General features: G+C 51.2%; 4 protein-coding genes across 4 annotated transcripts; 2 read left to right on the top strand and 2 right to left on the bottom strand.

The window, feature by feature from the left end:
• The first annotated feature begins 36 nt into the window (after nt 1-36).
• On the top strand, nt 37-1,739 carry H257_15110 (hypothetical protein). Its single transcript, XM_009843106.1, has 5 exons — nt 37-439; nt 504-641; nt 696-901; nt 1,027-1,435; nt 1,498-1,739. Exons 1-5 carry the CDS (start codon nt 165-167, stop codon nt 1,658-1,660), a joined length of 1,191 nt encoding a protein of 396 aa, XP_009841408.1. The 5' UTR covers nt 37-164; the 3' UTR covers nt 1,661-1,739.
• A 2,847-nt stretch (nt 1,740-4,586) lies between these two features.
• Nucleotides 4,587-6,980, bottom strand: H257_15111 (hypothetical protein; the record flags this gene model as incomplete). The annotated part of the gene is made up of 4 exons (XM_009843107.1): nt 4,587-4,625; nt 4,830-5,217; nt 5,660-6,224; nt 6,287-6,980. The coding sequence occupies 4 exons, from the start codon at nt 6,978-6,980 to the stop codon at nt 4,587-4,589; spliced, it is 1,686 nt and encodes a 561-aa protein (XP_009841409.1).
• Nucleotides 6,981-7,718: 738 nt separating this feature from the next.
• Nucleotides 7,719-10,710, bottom strand: H257_15112 (hypothetical protein). Its single transcript, XM_009843108.1, has 8 exons — nt 9,912-10,710; nt 9,460-9,870; nt 8,995-9,059; nt 8,873-8,930; nt 8,690-8,803; nt 8,349-8,636; nt 8,202-8,300; nt 7,719-7,917 (listed from the first exon to the last, which is right to left on the bottom strand). The coding sequence occupies exons 1-8, from the start codon at nt 10,698-10,700 to the stop codon at nt 7,864-7,866; spliced, it is 1,878 nt and encodes a 625-aa protein (XP_009841410.1). The 5' UTR covers nt 10,701-10,710; the 3' UTR covers nt 7,719-7,863.
• A 1,046-nt stretch (nt 10,711-11,756) lies between these two features.
• H257_15113 (hypothetical protein) lies at nt 11,757-19,155 on the top strand. Its single transcript, XM_009843109.1, has 2 exons — nt 11,757-13,770; nt 14,162-19,155. Exons 1-2 carry the CDS (start codon nt 11,882-11,884, stop codon nt 19,071-19,073), a joined length of 6,801 nt encoding a protein of 2,266 aa, XP_009841411.1. The 5' UTR covers nt 11,757-11,881; the 3' UTR covers nt 19,074-19,155.
• The last annotated feature ends 90 nt before the right edge of the window (nt 19,156-19,245 follow it).

Consider the following 19,245-nt stretch of genomic DNA (forward strand, 5'->3'; position numbering starts at 1 on the left):
GTCCTTGGCTCATAACAGCGGATTACTAACTGTCGGGCCAATTCGGCTACCGCACCCAAGTGCGACGGATTCTGCAAGTGGCATAGCTGACTCGCAGGTCACGGCTCATTGACACTCAGACAGGCGGACCTCTCCATTCTCTCTCCGCGGAAACGAGCGACCTCATGCAGACGCACATGGAATCGCTGCATCTCCCTCGCTTGGACCTAGGCATCTTCAAGAACAGCAGTCGGTACCTCGAGCGCGTGGGCAAGCCCACAACCCCGTTTCAACCGCCGGTGTGGGCGGCGCCGCACAAGCCACACGCGATCGCATTAGTCGACGTGTTCAAGGCCAACGAAGTCCTGACCAGCGTCAACGTTGACTCGAAGGCGTGCTTCCTCTTTGGACGCAATGCCCTCGTGTGCGATATCGTGTTAGAGCACTGCTCGATCTCGAGGTACTGTATGTATATCATACGCACGCACTGCAATCCATCTCACGAAAGTCTCGTCATACTCTAGAATGCACGCGGCGTTGGTGCATCACGTGGATGGCGCCGTGTACTTGATCGATTTGGGATCGTGTCATGGTACATTCCTTGACGGGGAGAAGCTCGAGCCGCTCCGACCGACCCTCCTCTCGCACGGCACCCATCTCCGGTACCTTTTTTCGTCTCGATGATTGCATACGATTCATCCTATGTGGACGTGTAGATTTGGCGTGTCGTCGCGAACATACCGATTCAAGTCGTACGAATCCCGCCAACAGATCGAACGACGCGTGCAGACAGCCGTGGGGCTCCTGCCAGACGAACGCGAACTGCACACAAACACGCTCTTGAATCGGTTCCTGTCATACCGGTTGGATGCGCCGTTCCACCACCAGTTGTCTTCGATGCCGACCAACCCATGGCCTCAAAGTACGTTCACATGCGATTCGAATTGGTCGAAAAAAGTCCAATCTTTTCACAAAACAATTACCGTTTTTGGCATATTTTCGACAAATTATTGTGAATGAAATGGCTGATCAGGCGCATGTATATAGATTCGAATCGCATTGCATCGCATTCCACCGACACGAACGAAGACGCACACGAAGAAGAAGACAGCGACATGCTGACTGCTTCTATGGCCGACGCAGGACGCGGCGGCGCATCGTCGTCATTGTCAGGAAACCCCCACGACGACGACATGGTCGTGTCCGAGTGCAATCCTTCGGTGCTAAACGAGTCGTCCCAACTCTCGACGGCGGCTCCACCGTCGTCAAGGAAGCGGACGCGTCCGTCCGCGGCAGTCCCACCGGATCATGTGTTTTTGACGTACGACAACAAGCGCGTGCATTTTGTCGAGTCGCCCCAGATCATCCACCATTACCCCCATCACGACGACGACGACGACGACGACGACGTCATGGACGTGATCATGGACAGCACCGTCGACGACGTGCAGCCCAGGTACGTTTCAACCCGTCTTGGCGGCTGGCTGGCAGGTGCTTGACAGGGGGTGATGTGTGTAGACGTGCGTCGTTTGACGGCAGCCCGTCGCCGAGCGGATCGTCGTCGTCGACGACGCCGCATTTCATATTTCACCACATGGCCGGCAGCGAAACTTCGCGGTGCAGGCCATCGATCGACCCATCGAGTAGAATACCAGGTGCCCGACGGCACACTCTAGGCTAACAGCACTTGAACCCAGCGGCAGGTTATATTTCAGTGGTGTACAGTAACGTAAAAGTCCAAGTTCAGAACAATGTTTCCGATTCGTCATATTGTACACTATGAGGCAAAGTCAAAATATCCACGCCTCCTGTATTCGGGAGTTATGAATTCGAAATCAGCCCTGTTATAATTCATGCGTATGCACTTATTATAATTAAACGAGCGGACCAATGTTAACTTTACTGTTAAGCAAGTAGCGTTAACTTACTTCGAAGTAGTAGTTATTTGCAAACCCATTTCCCATTAGCGTATTTTCGGGGCGGTTAGGTTAAAAACTGCCTTTGGAGGAAGAATTGATTGGCTGATACCGGTGCTCGTTCAAAATGGCCGAGCTCCTGTTAAATTGGACTTTTACCTCACATCCTGGTATAAACAATACGAGTTGTTATCGCACAAATACAACATTATTGACAGTAAGACTTAGTGAATTAAAACTTCGAAGCAAGACAGCGATGACACGGAGTGGGTTGACTCTTGGGAGTGGCTGCTTGCTGCACTGTACGTAAACCATTGACATGTGTACATTCCACCTGTTTGTTACGTGTAAAGTAGAATGGTGCATTCCGGTTAAACTTGCCAATTGTGAGTCATTGTGAAAATCGCCAACAAATAGCCGCGATGATTTCATTGGTTAGAATTTCGAAGATTTGGGCAGAAAATGGACATCCAACTCAGGTTTCCACAACTGCCTGGGCAGTACGACGAAGTGTAGTCGCACGTTGCGGTAGCGCGGGCGTCCAGTTGGTGTACTTGAGATGTTTGTGTGTATTGTACATAGGTATGCATGTGTGTTGGGGATGCGAAGAGACTCGCGTACGAGGCCTACGCGCTCATGTGTTAGAGCTGCAAGATTGGATCGTCGTCCATTGACTCAGGTCAGGAAACTGCGTCATAATAGGGTGATTAGTAACGATTGTTTTGTGAGAGAAATCCCACTTTTTGTCATTGGGGACATTTCGCGGACATTCGGATCGGGGCGATTTAACAACCGCCCATGGAAATTTGGAGTAGAACACACAACACGTTACAGCCTCGACAAATGTTTTTTACTACTTCGACGTAAGTATGTGAACCCTTAACCCTTAATAGAGCAGGAGTCATTACTTACTACCTATACTACCTGTAGAATATATGGTGGTACCACATTCGACTATGGAGTAGATGGGCTTACAGTACCGGAAGATGAGCATTGAAAGCTGACCTTGGGGAGGGCACTCGATTGACTATAAGTGGAGTCCATTTGCCTGTTTAGTTTGCCCCTGTGTCGAAGTACAGTTTGGGCTTAACGCGTTACTTGTAATAGAGATGTTTAATATCGGTATGTTCTGCTTGGTGGGCATACGATGTTTAGTTTTTACTTACTGTTAGCTTGTCGATTCCTACCACCTTTACTAGTTTGAATTGCCCTAACGTTATTTCATTGTTATCGTTTCCGTACTCATGGTGAATCTATCCAAGATATTGTGCCAAATCCGTGATTTGACACGATAAACAACGTGATTTTTGCATTATTCGTATACATTAAACGACGGGGGTTTCGTGCTGACGAGGTGGCCTACAGTCGGATTGGAGCTTACTAATGAAGCGTTACCATCCTACTCACTTGCAGCATCATTGTACAGATAATCTGGTTTCGGGGTTTCGGCCGCGAGGTCGACGAAAGACTTCACGTCATTATTCTCGTGCCGGGACAAAGTAGTGAGGTCCTTCGGGAGTATGTGAGGACATCGTGTTCAGAGCGACGTCCTTCTACCACAAATGGCATACTCATGAGACTCTAATGCGATTCAACTCGCCATCCCAGGCTGTCACCATGGATGCATGATCAAACAAAACACAAGCGCATCCGGTTATGACATAACATTACACTAGAAAACCCACCATTTATGCGGATACAGCAAATGGGGAATCCGCTGCAAAATTGGCAAATTTTACAGCGGATTTAATTATTTATAACAGGTTCAGTTCTATCCTAATCGAATTTGAGAGAATAGGTTGCGGATAAAATAGAACTGACGTTTGCGAAATCTGTCTAATATTGTGGAGGTTTTTATTTTATTGTGTCTATAGTTTACATCAGGACTGTAATCTTCGGTTTTTCCTTCGCTCAACGCTTCATACCTCGTCCTTCGACCGATCTTCTTCGAAGTTCGGTCCACGCGGCCCTTGTTATTCGGATTACCCAAATAATCGGGGAAGCCGGGGATCGCACCGTAGGCGTACGATTCTCGCCTTTGTATGCGATGGAAGTGTCATTTACCGAGGGACTCCAGCCAGCATCATTATTGAGTGATGATGATGGCCAAGAATAATAACCACGTTTGATTGGATAACGTTTTCTGGATAAAACCAATTTGCAGCGGACGATTTGCGAAATTCGCACTGCACAAGGTTGCAACCTATCTGGGTTCTAAATTTCAGGTTGCGGATAGAATAGAACTGGCGTTTGCGATGCGAAGTCGAAAAATCAATCTTCGCAAGTCTGGTGCACATACCAAAATATATGCAAATTTATACATCAAAGCCTCTATAAATTGATATTTCCAGAACGAAATGAATTTGGGTTTGCCCCAAAATGCTTTTACTAGTATCTGGAAGAAATGACGAGTTTATTTTCGTTTGCGAGATTTTTGGCAGTCATCCAATGAAGGAATAAACTCGGCAAAAGCCTTACCACGGAGGGTGTTCAAAGTTGTCTACAGTGAACGACTAATCAATATTGAATCATGCTGGAGTTTTGATTGGTTGAATATACTTGTCAAGAGCCAAATTAGCCAATAGCGTCGATTCGTGATTCGATGGGGTCTAGAAATCTGTACCGAATCCACAATACATGTAACGTTAGTTAACTTTTGCCGTTCAATACTTGGGGCCAATCGGAAGCTTGTCATCCTAGCAATTGATCCAATAAGATCGTTGAAAATGCCTACGAATAATTTGGTCGAAATGAATCATTTATTTTACAGCTTCAAAAACATGAACAATTTATTTATATACGGAACAATTGTAGATTATTTACTCAAGGGCTGGATTACAAAGAATAATTTATTTTATTTAAATTATTGAATAGTATTCTTTTTAGCTTATTTTTTGAAGGGCCTTGGCACACATCATAGAAACCATACAGTACCTCAAACACGTCGGCGTTGCTCCCTACGCAGTCGCCGACCAAGTCGGCAATCAACGCTTGGTTGCGCGGGTCGTCTTCGGGGATACCCTGCACGACCTTGCCCACGAAATCGGCGCCGACGTCGGCGGCCTTGGTGTAGATGCCCCCGCCCAATTGCATGAAGAGTGCCACAAACGACGCGCCAAACCCGTACCCGACCATGAGCATGGGGATTTCCGTGGCACTCACGATGGGCGTGAACGTGGCATGTATGAACACGTATAGAATGATCACACCCGCCACGAACGACGTGATGTCGAGGACGGCGGAAAACGCGCGGCCGCGGAAGCAGATGAGTAGCGCTTCGCCGTACGAACGACGCGCGGTGCTCTCCTCCAGCAAGGGCTGCCTGCGTTGGCAGATAAATTGATTTTGAAGCTTAGAGTAAATTGAATGGGAATTACTACACCTTTTTGCGGTTAATTTCAGCGTTTTTTCACTACCAGTATATTTCGCTTGGCTTACAGTACATAGCACTTCAAATTTGTATTGGGACAAACTACTTCGAAAAGTAGAATACTTAACAGTGGTCGCTGGCGTCGAGGGAACCAGAGATTAGGTTTACAAGAAAATATAGAAATTAAGAGTATTACTGTAGAAAGGTTTTGCGACTAATTTATACTACGTGGTATTGTGTTGAATCTACATGTATTGATTTCTAAAGGCATAATAATGAGAGAGTTTTCAGTGATCGTTACTAGTCTGAGTCACTGTCACTACTATCTTCGGATGCGTCGTCCGACGACATACCATCTTCTACCTCGTCATCATTGGCAAGTAACAACTCATACGTCTCTTGTAGAAGCTTGTTACAGTGCCGAACGCAATTCCAAACGACATCCGAGGGTAGGCTGACAAACGCGGCGTCCAGACGCGACCGCACATCCGCAAACGTCGTATCCACGGTATATTGAACTCCAACGTCGCCTTTGACTTTGGCCCACACCATTTCAATAGGTTGAAGATCCGAATGATGTGTTGGTGTGAAAACCACATCGTGTCCTCGGGCCCGCGCCATGGACAAACGACCGGGTCTCACGACCGGGTCGATACGTGTTGACAAGACTGGTTTGAGCCTCGCCCATATTGTCTTCTTGAGGTCGTGGCTGTCCACGTCAACCGCATAGCGCTGACATGCGCTCAGTAGGTATGCTTTGCGCCATGTACCTCTCGGCGTGTCAGCAGGTAGGCCTTTATGGTATTTTGCATTATCCATCACGAACGTGACCCCTTGCTTTCCCAGGGCTTCGACTTCGGACATGACTTTCTCGAACCACTTGATAAAGTACGTGTGGTTGAACATCGCATGATAATCCTTAGGTTCGTTCTTAGCCTTCGCGCAGCCTTGAAATACGTCTAGGCCAACGACAACGGATTCAGTGGGACTAGCGGCCATGATACCAGCAATAAAACAGAACCGGCGACCCTTATGCATTTCTTTGGTGGGCCATTGTCCGTGGGGTCGTACAGGGAATCGTGGTGGCGTGCGTAGTGATGATGAATGTAGCTCTCATCCAAGTACACCACAGGTGTCGCAGGAGCCAATTGCATCATGTGTTGAACATACACGTCACGAGCTGTTGCATGGGCACTTGACATGGCATATGCAGCGTGACCTCGACGCTTCCCCCGCTTGAATCCGAGCTTCACGAGGAATTGTTGGACACGACAAAGGCAGTTGACGGCCCCAGGTTTGCAATTGACATCGTAGTGAATGATCTTGGCTTCCAGCAACAACGCCATGACATCCTTCGCCACAGTGCGGACACGAGTAACGTTCCGTGTTCGAATAAATTGACGCAGAATAGACGTCACAGCATGTGTATGTGGGATGCGTGTGGTGCGTTGTACTTGGTTGGACGGGGGTGGAACAGCCAAAACGTTTTTTGATCGTAAGTACTGAAACCAAACTTCCTTTACAACCTTTTGGCTTCGACCGAGCAGGCGGCCGATGGTAGAAGACACTTGCATTTGACCGTCACGGCGAAGTTCGGCATGAAGTCGCAGTATGTCAAGACGTTCTTCCTTTGTTAAACTTCTAGGTCGCTCCTGACGAATGTAGCTAGCTATCTCGTCGTAATCGTCGTCACTGATGGCGGTGGTGGAGGGCATGTCCAGGAAGGCGGCTTCGCGAATCGTTGGAGCAAGTTATTAATTTCAGAGGTTTCACTTTGTATCATATGCTAATAAAATGAATACAGTTATTAGAGGTTATACGTTATTTTGGGGCCAAAGTGGTCTATTTCAGGTGCGTTTAGTATCATAACTGACAGAGTATTCATTTCCACGTATGACATCTCGAGGAAGTTTTCTTTGTGGCGGTGAGGTCAGCACACATACAAAATTTCAATAAAAATGATCAAATATTTCTTCAGAAACTCACATTTGTCCCCTCGACGCCAGCGACCACTGTAAATCAATACGAAATTTTAGTACCACGGGACCACTTATTCCGTCGTTATCTGTATTTCACGCGACGTAGTGAAAAAGAGCTGGAATTAACTGTAACCGCAAAATGGTGTCAGTCGTACTACGTAGTAAGGTTAAGCTTATTATAAAGATTGCATGCTGTACTGTGTTTGACTATTTTGAGCAGTAGTACTTTTGTATACTAACGTAAGTATTATTTTAAATCTAAACTCCCGGATAGCAAAAGTCTAAGGGTGACATTTACATCAACATTGACGAAAACGTCCTATGATTGGACTTGTCGGGGCTGACACTTATGTTTGGGCTTATTGAGACCCCGATAAAACCAATGGGTGGGAGGATAAGTCCAAAACTGTCGTATCTAAAGGTTATCCGTATAAATCAGACCTTTAAGTCTGACGAGTGGAGATGCTCGTATACCGTGAAAGGCTATGTCATTATTATTGCCACACCACGAGTACTGTACATACTCATCGGAGTAGTATACTGAAGTTAAGTACAGTCCATCCTTGTCATGTGCATTATTTGGTCATAAGTTTGGTGGAAACTGAACCAGGCCACGACGTTAGAGATGCTTGGCCATAGTCAATGAACGCAGGCGATTTAGCGCAGCGGCAATCTAACAATATATACAGACAGTTATTCTTGTGTTTATTCCAAACTGGAGCGACATGGAGAATCGACACAGCCAAAAGTACACAAGAATTGAGCCAATTAGATTGCAGGAAACCATCACCAACATCGATATAGTGTGAGATTGAAATTAGTGTGAATCCAATCACCAAAGGACAACTTTTTACATACACTCTTCAACAAATCATGGATTTGGCGATTCGGCAGAATGGTCAACCTTTGACTCAAAGGGCAATATGCATTTAGAACTCGACAACATATGCAAAGTACCTCAAACCGCCTCGGGCGCGCATACAGCCCACACCGGTGGTCGCCATTAATTCGATCCAACCCGTCGGCCAACGCCGCGTCCAGTCTATCCAGCAGCTCCTACGCATGCCCCCATCAGGTTACTTCATACAGTAGCATCTCTCTCACAGAAATGGAGCGGCGGCCGTTCATGTCGTTGGCCAAGTTGCCTCGCAGGACATGCGCAATGGCGCGCAACTGGCCTGGCTCGACCAAGTGCCCCACAGCAGACACGTCAATGGCGCCGTCCAAGTCTCCATAGTTAATCGTGTTGGTGCCGAGGCATTTCACTCGGCGGGCGTCCACTACTGGAATACCCGCGGGGTCTAGAACCCGAACGGTCGAGGCTAGAAACGTCGACGATTGGGCAATCGGAGGGTGTTGGGAGGCAATGGTTTTGGCTTGTGTTGTCACGTCCTACAACCAAGTCAGATTTTTATTTACATTTTCACTATAATAGATGTACATACCTTGGGTTGAAATGTATCCATGAGGATGACGTTATCGGCAATTGAAAAGTAGTCGCCCAATGCACCCACGACAAGGATACTCGACACTCCGTGGACCGTAAACAGGGCGCGGGCCTGCAGGTCGTACACACGACAGATCACGTCATCGTCCTACGTATATTTGTACGACAACGTCATCAATACCTTGGTCAAAAACGGCGTAATCGGCTCTTTCTCGGACGCGACCAGTTGCTGCATTTTCCTATATATATATATATATATATTTGTCAACCCCTACTGCAATGATATTTGTCGGTATATTGTACCCATCTCGCGTCATAAAGTTGGTCGCACACGTGTCTTCGTCCATGAGCAACGTCGTCGCGCCCGCCTACAAGACACACACATAACATCTAGTTAGTACTTTTACAAATATATACCTTGATATCATCAATAAAAAAACATACTAATTATAATTGTGCTTTTCAGTCAAATTTTCCTCTTTTGGGGGACAACTAATCGAGCAAAGGAGTATGATTGGCTACAAAGAATGAAGGTTGCAATTTGATTGGCTAAAAAAATTGTCGTCTTGCAGTCACAAAGATACCTCTTCAACTTAGTTTTATATAACATTTCCAAGGTCCGGCGATAATTCAGCGGTTCATTCAACCAACCACCCGCCAGAGGAAATAATATATTTTTTGATTAGAACACACAATACTAGGTAGTAATAAAATGTCAACTACCATACATATAAAAGTACAAAATATCGCAACCTAATTTCAACGTACTTCGATCGCTTCCATGATATTGGCCGCTTGCGACGTACTCCCCGACGCATTGGCCGACGTGAACGCTTCAGTGGTCACTTTCGATGGCAAGTTGGATATGAATGGACTCACGTTGCATCCCACGACACTTCGGCCGTCTTCAGCGCGGATCTTGACGGCGCGGGGGTCCGTCACAACGAACTCTCGTCCGTCGCCAGGCACGGTGTCGTACACACCGCCTTCCACGGCCTGCAGCACCGTCGACTTGCCATGGTACCCGCCGCCCACGAGCAGCGTGATACCTCTTGGAATGCCCAGCCCAGAGATGGGTCCATGATGCGGCAATGTAAACGTCCGATGTAGCGGCGATGAGCGGGGGGCTTGAAACGGCTGGGCTGGGGGACTAGCCATCGGCGTGTCCGATGCGCCGCTCTACAATATATGGTCAAGTGTGTATTGATAACGTTTCTCACCTGTCGGGGCAAGATAGACCCATCCGCCACGAATGCCACCAACCCTTGATCCGCAACCAATTGCCGCAATGCACGCTGGTCTTCGACGCACTTGACATGGCCCCACAGGTCGGCCACGTCGGCAGGGCACACCAACGCTTCAAGGACGAGCGCCGGCACGACGTCCGTCAAGATGCGCGTTGCAAAATCGCCGCAAATGGATCGACCTCGCGCCGGAAGCCCCACCGTGAAACGAGCCTCCACGGATCCGTCGGCGAGCACAAGAACATTCGTGCGCTCGAGGACGTACTGGGATGGGCTGTCCATGGACAAATCCCCGCCCTTGGCCCCATGCCATCCTTGTCCTCCGACTCGGGCGTCTGCGCCGCGAGCTCGGGTGGCGCGCACGAACTGCCGGGCTAAGAAGTCGGCAACGCTGATGCGACGCGATTTCGTCGAGAGCATGTCCGTGGGATACCGGGCACTACTGGCATCGAGAACCACGTGAAAGCGCGACGGTGCGGCAAAGGCGTCGCCTTGGATGGAATCTGCCGCCAAGATGAATGCAGGATGCTCTGCATGACGATACTCTTGCCCCCGGAGCGAGTTGTACGCCCCGTAGTTTTGTCCTTCGAGTTTATAGAGGGTTCCGATTAGCGCACTCCAAGATAGGACTTGTTGTTGCATTTGTGAAGGCAGCCTTTCTCTCGATCGTGACCGCGTCTCCCTCTGACGAGAGGATTCGTCTGCCGTCCGTCGACCTCCGCCGCGGCCATACTTGTTCTTGTAGTACTCGCCGCTACGCCCCATGAAAACCCAAATTCAAGTTTCGTGATTGGTTGGAAATTATCCGACATATAAAAATGATCTGGGTTCCGGATAACGTCCAAGTGTCGTGATTGGGTAGTAATTATCCGGAATATACCGGATAATCAACCCAAAATGATCTGAGTTCCGGATAATGTTTGTCAAGGGGGTGTAAGACAGGGAATGGTGGCAAGCGAAATTTCTGGAGCAGATGGCATGGCGACATGATTTCTGAACCGCCGCGGGGCTTGCCTTGAGAAATATTTGAAGTTAGCGTGAACTTTGCACCTTTCGTCAAAAGGTAGGTAGATCGCTATACACCCGGTGCAGTGCTATAACAGCGCATCTACTACTTGTGACCCGTCAGCCTTGACGTGAACTGTATGTACCTGTGGCATAATGTAACCAGCATCTTTTTCTCCAAAGATTGCAACGCAGTGGCGCCAACTGTCCTATTGGTGTTGCAAATCTGAACTTCGATTACTGCGGGGCGCCAGATATCCCAGCCAAATCATGAAAGCACTTGATGTTTGTATAGAGTGTGGTGTAGAAAGGTCGCACTTGGTTTACTCCGGGTCACGAGATTTCGTCTACAACAAAGCGACCTATCGTGTCCTGGAGACCTTATAGACTTGAAAGAGCAAAGGCTCCCGCAATGTGGAAGTAAACGGGGCGACATACATGTATAGTGTAAAGCCATCGTATAAACGACACGTTTCAAGCCCTTTATCGTATCCGTCGATGTCTCCGTCTATCAACAAAGCTTTGTTAATACTGGAATCTTATATGAAGTAGTCGTGTTGATGGGATTAGGTCGTCATGTCTTCCCGCCTACCTTGGTCGGGCCGCCACGATCTTCGATGGATTGAATGATGGGACAATTGAATACAAATTGCAAGATAAAGGGCAACCACACCCAGTTTTTACGGGGCGCACATACAAACGTCAAGTGTATTTGAATGCCGCCCTAAATCGAAGGCGGGGTGACTTCCTTCCTCTTTTTAGCTTGATGTTTGTATGTAGCCATGTCCAGGAACCGTCGCCACAGACCGAGTCAGATTCAAGTGTGAATATTGCCCGAACAAGAGCAAGACAAGAGAAGAGCGGTGGAAGCGTCGGCATCAAGCATCCCCTTCTTCGTGCATTATCTCATCTCGACCTTCTAGCTTTACCTCACATCCTGGATGAAGTCGCATCCGCCTCCTACGAAGGATGCCGGGGGTGCAACTTCCGCTCCGTCTGGGGACATATCGGTCCAACGGTCGACGCACAAGCAGGCGTCCAAGAACTACTTCAACCTTGACGCTGACATGAAGCGCCAAAGCTCGATGGTGGACTCGGAAAACCGGTTCAGTCAACGTCTGTCCATGATGAACGTCTTACCAGGAAAGCAAGCCAACTTCCAAGACGAACCGTCCATCGACTACTGTTGCGACGTCCTCCAAGCCAAGTTTGGGTTCCAACAAGGATCGGTGGACAACCAGCGTGAGCACGTGTTGCTCTTGCTGGCGAACTGCGCGGCCCGCGCCAATTCCGCGTCGGGGGACAACACGACACACCATGTGCGACTGTTGCATGACAAACTCTTTAGCAACTACAAGGAATGGTGCGCGTTTGTGGGCGCCAAGTCGGTCGCGTTCTCGCAGCCGGCTCAAGGAACCCCGTTGACGTCCGTGCTGCATATGGACCTGATGCTGTACTTTCTCATCTGGGGCGAATCCGCCAACTTGCGGCACATGCCCGAGTGTGTGTGCTACCTATACCACCAAATGATGTCGACGTTGATCAAGGACTCGCCGCAGTCGGAAGGTCGCCCGTCGGGATGGTTTCTGACCGCGGTGCTTCGTCCCGTGTGGAAAGAAGCCACGGTGATGCAAAAGAAGAACGCGCTCGGCAAGCACCTCGAGCACACCAAAGTGCGCAATTACGACGACCTGAACGAGTTTTTCTGGCGGTCGGCGTGCCTCAAGATCCCCGTCGACAAGATTGGCGGCGCGCTGCATGCCACGGCCGGCAAGACGTTTTACGAGCACCGGAGCATCTTCACGCTGGTGCTCAACTACTACCGCATCTTTCACTTCAACTTTATGTTTCTGGTCGTGCTGGCCGTGCTCAATTTCGCCGTGACCATCAGTCCCAACGGCGGTACGGTCGACTTTTCCCAGTTCGCCCAGATTGGAACCGTGGTCAAACCGTACACGAAGCGCGACCTGAACAAGGCGTGGGCCGTACTTGTGGGATCGCATGCGTTTCTCAACTTGTTCAAGTGCTGCCTGGAAGTTGGCCACGGATTCCAGCTCCTCACCGACCCGAAAGCGAGAGCGGCCACGTCGTCGCGCTCGATGACGTATGGCCTCGCCCTCACGCTTCGCCTGGTGTGGAGTTTAGTGTTTACGGGTGCATTTGCACTCATGTTTACTCTGGGGGCACCGGTGAAAGCGGGCGAGTTCGACATGCTGAGCCTACTCAACGTTGCGGCGCTGCTGTACCTTGTACCTGGCGGCGCCATCCTCTTGCTGCAGACGCTGATCCCTGGCACGGGGCGGTCGTGGTTCTCCAAGTTTATCCGCGAAGGCGACAGCTGCTACACGGGCCGACACATGGCGCCGCCCATGGCGTTCCAGGTCAAGTACTATGTGTTTTGGTTCGTGCTGCTGGTATGCAAGGCCGCCGTGTCGTACTGGGTGCTCGTGGGTCCGCTGGTGCTGCCGAGTCTGGCGATTTGGGAAATGAACCTCAAGTACGGCCAAGGCTCGATCGGATCGTTCCACAACATCGGCGTGATTGTCAGCTTGTGGGCGCCCGTCGTGTTTATCTTCAACTACGACACGCAGATCTACTTTACTATCTTCCAAGCCATATTGGGCGCGTTCATGGGCTGGATGATGAAAGTCGGCGAAGTCCGCGGCGTCGACGCGCTGTCGAAAGCATTCCGCGTTGCCCCCCAGCTGTTTGATACCAAGGTCGTAACCGAGTTGGCGCGCCTCGCAGATGCCCAGGAAGGAGGCGGCGGCGGAGATGACGCTGGCCGCGGTAGCCAGTCGGCCGTGTACCAGTCTCAAATGATGCTCCGGTATGTCATCATATATATATGTCGATTTGGAGTGAAAAGTACTATACTTACCGCATTTGCACTTGAATATTGGACTTTTTTATATGATTTTGCAAACAAACTCGATTGATATATCGATATATCGTAGTGTGTATAGTATTAATCCTGGATTTGTAAGATTGTGGGTGATTCGTATCACACTAATTCATGGCATATATATACCACACAAAAGTCGTCGATATATATATATATATATATATATATATGGATGGATGCAGAGTGTGTTGTGTCGTAAATACTTGATGCTTTATTGCCATGTACGTACGTATATACCGCTTCTTTGGCCTGTATATATATATATATATTTTATAACTCTATATACCGACCATTGGTTATATATATATTGTTGTAGGTTTGTGGTGGTGTGGAATGAGATTGTAAATTCATTCCGCGAAGGCGACTTGGTGGACGACAAGGAAGCGGCCATCTTGCAGTACGACATTCAAAACACTGGCGAAGTGTTTGAGCCTGTGTTTCTATCGGCTGGCAAGTTGAACGAAGCGATGGCGTACGCTGTCAAGCTGGGCAAATCGGGACGCGGCGACTCGGAGCTGCGCATCCAGCTGGTCCAGAACGACTGCTTGGGCGCGGTCAAGTCGTTTTTCAATGCGTCCATGTACGTGCTGGAGGCTTTGCTAGCGCCCGACGACACGGAAACCCTCGACGGGTTCCGGCTCATGGAGCAGGCGGCGCTGGACGGCCAGTTTCTCACACTATTTGACGCTGGCTCGCTCTTGCACGTTCGGGCGATGGCGATCGACTTTCTCGAAGCCGTGCTGGACCTGCCAGACCCAGACTCGGCCTCCCCCGTGCTCAAGACCACGGTGCACCCCATGGGCGTGATCCGCAACTTTGTGGCCAAGACGGATAACCTGTTGAACGGCCTCCGGTTGTTTTGTCGGCAGTCAGCGATGGCGGCCAAGTTTCAAAACGTCAACTTTGTATCGTCGGCCAACTCGTACGCGTACGCGGCCAAGGGTCTCGTGAACTTGTTCCACTCGGACACGGCCATGGGCGCCGCCACGCGCGCGTACTTGCTCATGTCCCTCGACCGGCAAGACGCCATGCCCAAGTGCGGCGAGGCGCAGCGCCGCCTCGGCTTTTTCATGCAGTCGCTGCTCATGGACATCCCCCAACTGAGCGCGATTCGAAGCATGCGGTCGTTTTCGGTTGTAACTCCGTTTTACAGCGAAGGCGTCATCTTTTCACTGGACGAGCTCAACAACCCCCTGGAAAACCACCCAATTTTCAACAAGGCTTCGGAAATCGACAAGAAGATCACGATCCTCAAGTACCTGATCACGATCCACCCCGAAGAATGGGATAACTTTCTCGAACGCATCGACGTGTCCAGTGTCGACGCGGCGATCCACGAGTACCCCATGGAGCTGCGGCTGTGGGCGTCGTACCGCGGCCAAACGCTGGCCCGAACCGTTCAAGGCATGATGCTGTACGAAGACGCTATCAAGATCCTCCACTGGCTCGAGATTGGGTCTTCGCCGAACCGCACACCGGAGCAAAAGCAGCAGCAGCTGGAGGACATGATTCGGCTCAAGTTTTCGTACGTGTGCGCGTGCCAAGTGTATGGCAAACACCGCGCCGAGAACGCCCAGCAGGCCAACGACATTGATTTTTTGCTGCAAACGTACCCCAACTTGCGTGTGGCGTACGTGGACACGATCGCATCCTCTTCCGATGGAGCCACTCGATACGAAACGGTGCTGATCAAGGCCGAAGGCGACGACATTGCCGAAGTGTACCGATGGGAGCTCCCCGGGGACCCGATTCTCGGCGAAGGCAAGCCGGAAAACCAGAACAATGCGCTGCCATTCACCCGCGGCGAGTTTCTCCAAACCATCGATATGAACCAGCAGCACTACTTTGAAGAGTGCCTCAAGATGCCCCAGCTGCTCGTGACGGCCGACATGCACGCCTCCAAGAAGCCTGTGACGATCATTGGCATGCGCGAACACATCTTCACGGGCAACGCATCGTCCCTGGCCAAGTTCAAAACGTGGCAAGAGCTCGTGTTTGTCACGCTCAGTCAGCGCGTGCTCGCCAACCCGCTCTGTGTCCGCATGCATTATGGCCATCCAGATATCTTTGACAAGGTGATGGTGCTGACCCAGGGCGGCGTGTCAAAAGCATCCAAGGGGATTAACCTGAGCGAAGATGTGTTTGCTGGGTTCAACTCGACCCTTCGCGGCGGCGTCGTGACCCACGTCGAGTTTATGCAGTGCGGCAAGGGTCGCGATGTCGCCATGTCGCAGATTTCCATGTTTGAAGGCAAACTGGCCAACGGCGCGGGGGAGACGGCGCTGGCCCGCGAAGCATACCGCATGGGCGCGTTCCTCGACTTTTTCCGGCTCAATAGCATGTACTACTCGCACACTGGGTTTTACTTTGCCACGTGGCTCACGATCGTCACGTCGTACGTGTACATTTACGCCAAAGTGTACTTGGCGCTGTCGGGGGTCCAGACCCAGATTGTGGAGCTGATGAACACGACCCAAGTGATTTCGCTCAACGCGTACCCGTTTGGGTTTGATGACCGCGTGTACAACGACCTGGACAGCGTCATGAACACCCAGTACATCATCCAGGCTGGTCTGTTCCTCACGTTGCCGCTGATTGTCGTGTACTTTGCCGAATTGGGGCTCATTGGCGGCGTGACCAAGCTGGCCAACATGATCTTTACGGCTGGCCCAGCGTTCTTCGTGTTTCAAGTGGGTACGACCATGCATTACTTTGATAACAACATCATCCACGGCAACGCCAAGTACCAAGCGACGGGGCGGGGGTTCAAGATCACGCGGGAGACGTTTGTGTTGCTGTACAAGGCGTACTCGACATCGCATTACCGCAAGGCGTGGGAACTCGTCGGGCTGTGCATGCTCTACTTGACGTACGGGAGCTTTAACATTTGCAACCGCGAGCCAAAGGACGGTAACACGTTTGCAGCCGACTTTTGCGAGACGGCGCAGGGCTACGGCACGCAGACGTTTGCGATCTGGTCGATTGCGATTCTGTGGCTGCTCTCACCGTTCATTTTCAATGCGGATGGACTCGACTATGAAAAGACCAAGTCGGACGTGGTGGCGTGGTGCAAGTGGATGTTTATGGACGAGCAAGCGACGGACCCTGACAAGGTGCACACTGGCGGGTGGATTTCATGGTGGAAGGGCGACCAGGAGCAGTACTATGCCACCACGGGCATGGCGCGCCTCACGGTCCTCGTGCGCGAATCTCGCCATTTCTTCATCATGTGGTACGTGATCACGCTCAAATTGCAAGCCAAGTACGTGCTGTATACGCTCGCGGCGGCCGCGGCCACGCTCGGGGTGCTCTACTTGTTTCACTTGGTGGGGCTCGCGCTGCGCAAGGCGGCATTTATGGGTCGCGCGGCGCTCTACTTGTTTTTGCTCTTGCTGTTCGTGGTCGGGAGCTTTGTCTTGATGAACCTGGTGCTGTTCAAAGCCACACCCGACGACGCCTGGGACAAGAGCCTGAGCTTATTCTACGGGTACTGCGCCGCGCTGTACGGGATCAACGAGATGCTGCGCGTGGCCAACTTCAAGGGCATGGCCGCGCACGACGTGGCCGTGGTATCTCAGCTCGCGTTCTTTTTCGACTTTATCTTTGGCGCGTTGCTGCTGCTCCCGCTCATCGCGCTCAGTTGCATCCCGTTTATGAATGCGATCCAGACGCGCATGATGTTCAATGAAGGCTTCTCCAAGGCCGTGTCGGCGTCGTCCCAGCATGCGTTTTCCCTCGCCGCGGCGCTCGGCGCGCTGGTCGGCGTCGCCTGCGGGTGGATGTACTACATGCTCCTGTCTGTGGACCTTGCCCCGGGGTACAGCATCTACCTGACCACGTACAAGCTGACAACCGTTGAAGCGGGTAAAGGCATGACGTCATACATTACGCTGGGAGGGGCCGTCGTGGGATCGATTCTAACGAGCTTTATGGGGTACGCCGTCGGCCACCGCATGACGGTGCTCATCGCGGGCATGCTGAGCGTGCTCGGGTGTGTGGCGTTGAGTTTGATTCCGTCGATGGCGCCCAAGACGGGGTCGCAGTCGCCCCTGGTGCTCTTTGGGGGCATTGGGCTCTTGGCCATTTCGCTCGGTATGATGCTGCCCGCCGTGTCGTGCTACATTTACGAGATTTCGACGTACGACATGCGCGCCAAGACGATGCTTCCGCTCGCGTTGGCCTTTGTCGTCGGCACGGCCATCTCGTCATATTATGCTGGCGGCGCCGTGGGCTGGGTATGGCAGTCGTTTTGGTGCGCGCTGCTCATGGCGCTGGTGACGCCCCTCATGAACATGTTTCCCGAGTCGCCGCAGTGGGTGCTCGAGCGCAAGGGGTATGAAGAGTGCGAGACGGCGCTGAGCATTCTGCGCCAACGCCCCGAGAACACCGCGGAACTGCGCGAACTGCGCGAAGACCAGGCGCATGCCAAGAAGGACCGCGACGGCGGGTCGGCGTTGTACAAGGCAGGGCTGTCTGTGCTATGCATGCTCATTTCGTCGCTGTCTGTGGGATCTCTCAATATCTTTGTTGCGCGCACGTTTACCTCGTTTGCCGACGACAACTTGGTATTTACCAACACGCTTGTGGTCGAGGCGTCGGGCGTGCTCGTGAGCTTCTTCGTCATGGACAAGTGGCCCCACCGCAACCTGCTGACATTCACGCTGCTCGGCATGGGGCTGGGCGCTGGTACGCTGGGAGCGGACGATCTGTACCCGTTTTTGCAAGGCAATTCGCAGCGCAAGCTCATCACGTCGTTGTTTATGTACGTGCTGTTCTTTATCAAAGGGCTCGGGCTCACGTCGACGATTTGGGTCAACGTGACGGGGCTATTTGCCACGAAAACCCGCTTTGTGGCTGTGCCACTGCTATTTGCGCTCTGGTTTGCCGCACCCGCCGGCAGCGTGGCCCTCCGCGTGATCAGCTACACCAAGAACGCCTACCTTTGGCTCTTTGCGCTCTCGGCGCTGTGCCTCGTCACGCTCTTCCTTGTTGTCATGACGTCGAACCGCGCCAATGGACTCATCTGCACCCGCAACGACATGAAGAAGGACAAGGCCCGCCGCGATCGCCTCCGCGGGTCGCGGCACTCGCGCACCCCCGGCAGCTTTACCCGCAACCGCCGCCAGTCGAGATCGGCCCGCCAGTCGCGATCGAATTCACTCGCCAAGTCATTCCAAGGTAGCTACCAGCTCGTGGCCTCGCCTAACGCGAATTCGCACGTTGTGTAGATATATATCATATATATATACTTTCATATATACGACAGATTCTTGCATTAGATATATATATATACTTTTATATATACGCCAGATGCTTGCATTTCGATGAATAAAGCACGAATGCGTGCGTTTTGCGTTTGGCAGAGGACGTTTTTTTGCCCGACATGTTTCACTCGTACAA

Source organism: Aphanomyces astaci, assembly GCF_000520075.1.
Source record: "Aphanomyces astaci strain APO3 unplaced genomic scaffold supercont1.66, whole genome shotgun sequence".
Lineage (NCBI taxonomy): Eukaryota > Oomycota > Saprolegniomycetes > Saprolegniales > Verrucalvaceae > Aphanomyces > Aphanomyces astaci.